Below are 1866 nucleotides of genomic sequence, written 5' to 3' on the forward strand. Positions count from 1 at the left end.
TAGCTAGCTAGCTAGCTAGCCAGCTAGCTAGCTAGCTAGCTAGCCAGCTAGCTAGCTAGCTAGCTAGCTGGGGGAAGGGGGGAGCGGAGAGGCTAGCTGGCTGGGTGGAGAGCTAGCTAGCTAGCTAGCTAGCTAGCTAGCTAGCTAGCTGGTGTCAGCACACCCAAGCTATCTATCTATCTACCTATCTACCCCGCTCCCCACCCACCCACCCACCCAGCTAGCTAGCTAGCTAGCTACCCACCTAGCTAGCTAGCTAGCTAGCTAGCTAGCTAGCTAGCTGTGTGTGTGTATGTGTATGCTTGCCTGGCGGGGTATCAACGAGCAAGAAGTCTAGGGGCCCCCAGTTGACGTTGCTGAGAAAAGTTTTAATAAGCAAGTGCTTCTTGGGGCCCCTCCAAACCACCGCGCTGTCCGCGTCAGGCAGCAGAAACCCTAAACCCTCACACACAAACCCTAAACCCTAAACCCTAAACCCTAAACCCTAAACCCTAAACCCTCATAAGTGCGCAAACACAGAAACAAAAACACACGAAAGCGATATACTAAACCCTAAACCCTAAACCCTAAACCCTAAACCCTAAACCCTAAACACTAAACACTTAATCTCTTCTCTATTGATTTCAAACAAAGGGCAGGCTTCACAGAACCCTAAACCCTAAACCCTAAACCCTCTCCCTCTAAACCCTAAACCCTAAACCCTAAACCCTAAACCCTAAACCCTTTCTTGCCTATAGACATAAGACAAAGATCAGGCCTGACGAATGCTGGCTCCCATCCCTCTCTCTAAACCCTAAACCCTCTCCTCTCCCCTCTCCCCCTCTAAACCCTCTAAACCCTAAACCCTAAACCCTAAACCCTAGACCCTAAACCCTTGCCTATAGACATAAGACAAAGATCAGGCCTGACGAACGCGGGCTCCCACCCCTCAGCACTCTGAAAAATTTCTGCGTTTTGCTGCTGCAGCATCAGAGGCAGCGAGGGCCCGCATAAGTCCAAGTCACACACACCCACGCTGTAACCCTGCTGGTTCAGGGTCCATGCTGCAGCAGCAGCAGCAGCAGCACCAGCAGCAGCAGCAGCAGCAGCAGCAGCAGCAGAAGCAGAAGCAGAAAGAAGAAGGAGAAATGAGAAGGAGAAAGAAGAGAAGGGGAAGAGGAGAAAGAGAAAAACAAAGAAAAGAGAAAGTGAAGAGAGCAGCAGCAGCAGCAGCAACAGCAGCAGCAGCAACAGCAACAGCAGCAGCAGCAGCAGCAGCAGCAGCAGCAGCAAACACACATAGCAGAGAGATATATGAAGACACTCAAAAACAAACAAAAACCCTAAACCCTAAACCCTAAACCCCAGCCCCCAAACTCTAAACCCTAAGACAGAAACAACCCTAAACCCTAAACCCTAAACCCTAAACCCTAAACCCTAAACCCTAAACCCTAAACCCTAAGCCCTAAACCCTAAACCCTAAACCCTAAACCCTACCTAGCTGCGAGGTGACGGTGGATTTGCCTACTCCTCCTTTGCCCGACAAAATAATTATTTTGTGTTTTACATGTTTTAGTTTTTCAGCAACATCTGGGTTTTTCTGCTGCTGCTGTGCTGCTGCTGCTGCTGCTGCTGCTGCTGCTTCTTCCGGCGCCGCTGCTGCTGCTGCTGCTGCTGCTGCTGTGCCACCTTTTGCTGCTAGACACAGACTCCGACCCGGGCAGCCAGCACAGCCAGCAGCAAGCCCAGCCTGTTCGCTCTCGGGGCCTGGGCAGCACTCAGATATCTCCTGCTGCTGCTGCTGCTGCTGCTGCTGTTGCTGCTGCTGCTGCTGGGGGCGGCGGTAGAGCAGCAGCACCGCTGCTGCTGCTGCTGCTGCTCCAACGG

The 1866-nt window shown here is 52.1% G+C and overlaps 1 protein-coding gene across 1 annotated transcript in view; it reads right to left on the bottom strand.

Annotated features, from left to right (window-relative positions):
• Positions 1-1465: 1465 nt before the first annotated feature.
• The window catches only part of EMH_0007850 (nucleotide-binding protein, putative), a gene marked incomplete at both ends in the record, with an annotated part of 1008 nt that continues 607 nt past the window's right edge, over positions 1466-1866 (bottom strand). Inside the window, one exon of the mRNA XM_013498154.1 lies at positions 1466-1864. Coding sequence (XP_013353608.1) covers positions 1466-1864 — 399 coding nt within the window. The remainder of the gene's footprint in view (positions 1865-1866) is intronic.

This window comes from Eimeria mitis, genomic scaffold (assembly GCF_000499745.2).
Source record: "Eimeria mitis Houghton genomic scaffold, Emh_scaff323, whole genome shotgun sequence".
NCBI classification, from domain to species: domain Eukaryota; phylum Apicomplexa; class Conoidasida; order Eucoccidiorida; family Eimeriidae; genus Eimeria; species Eimeria mitis.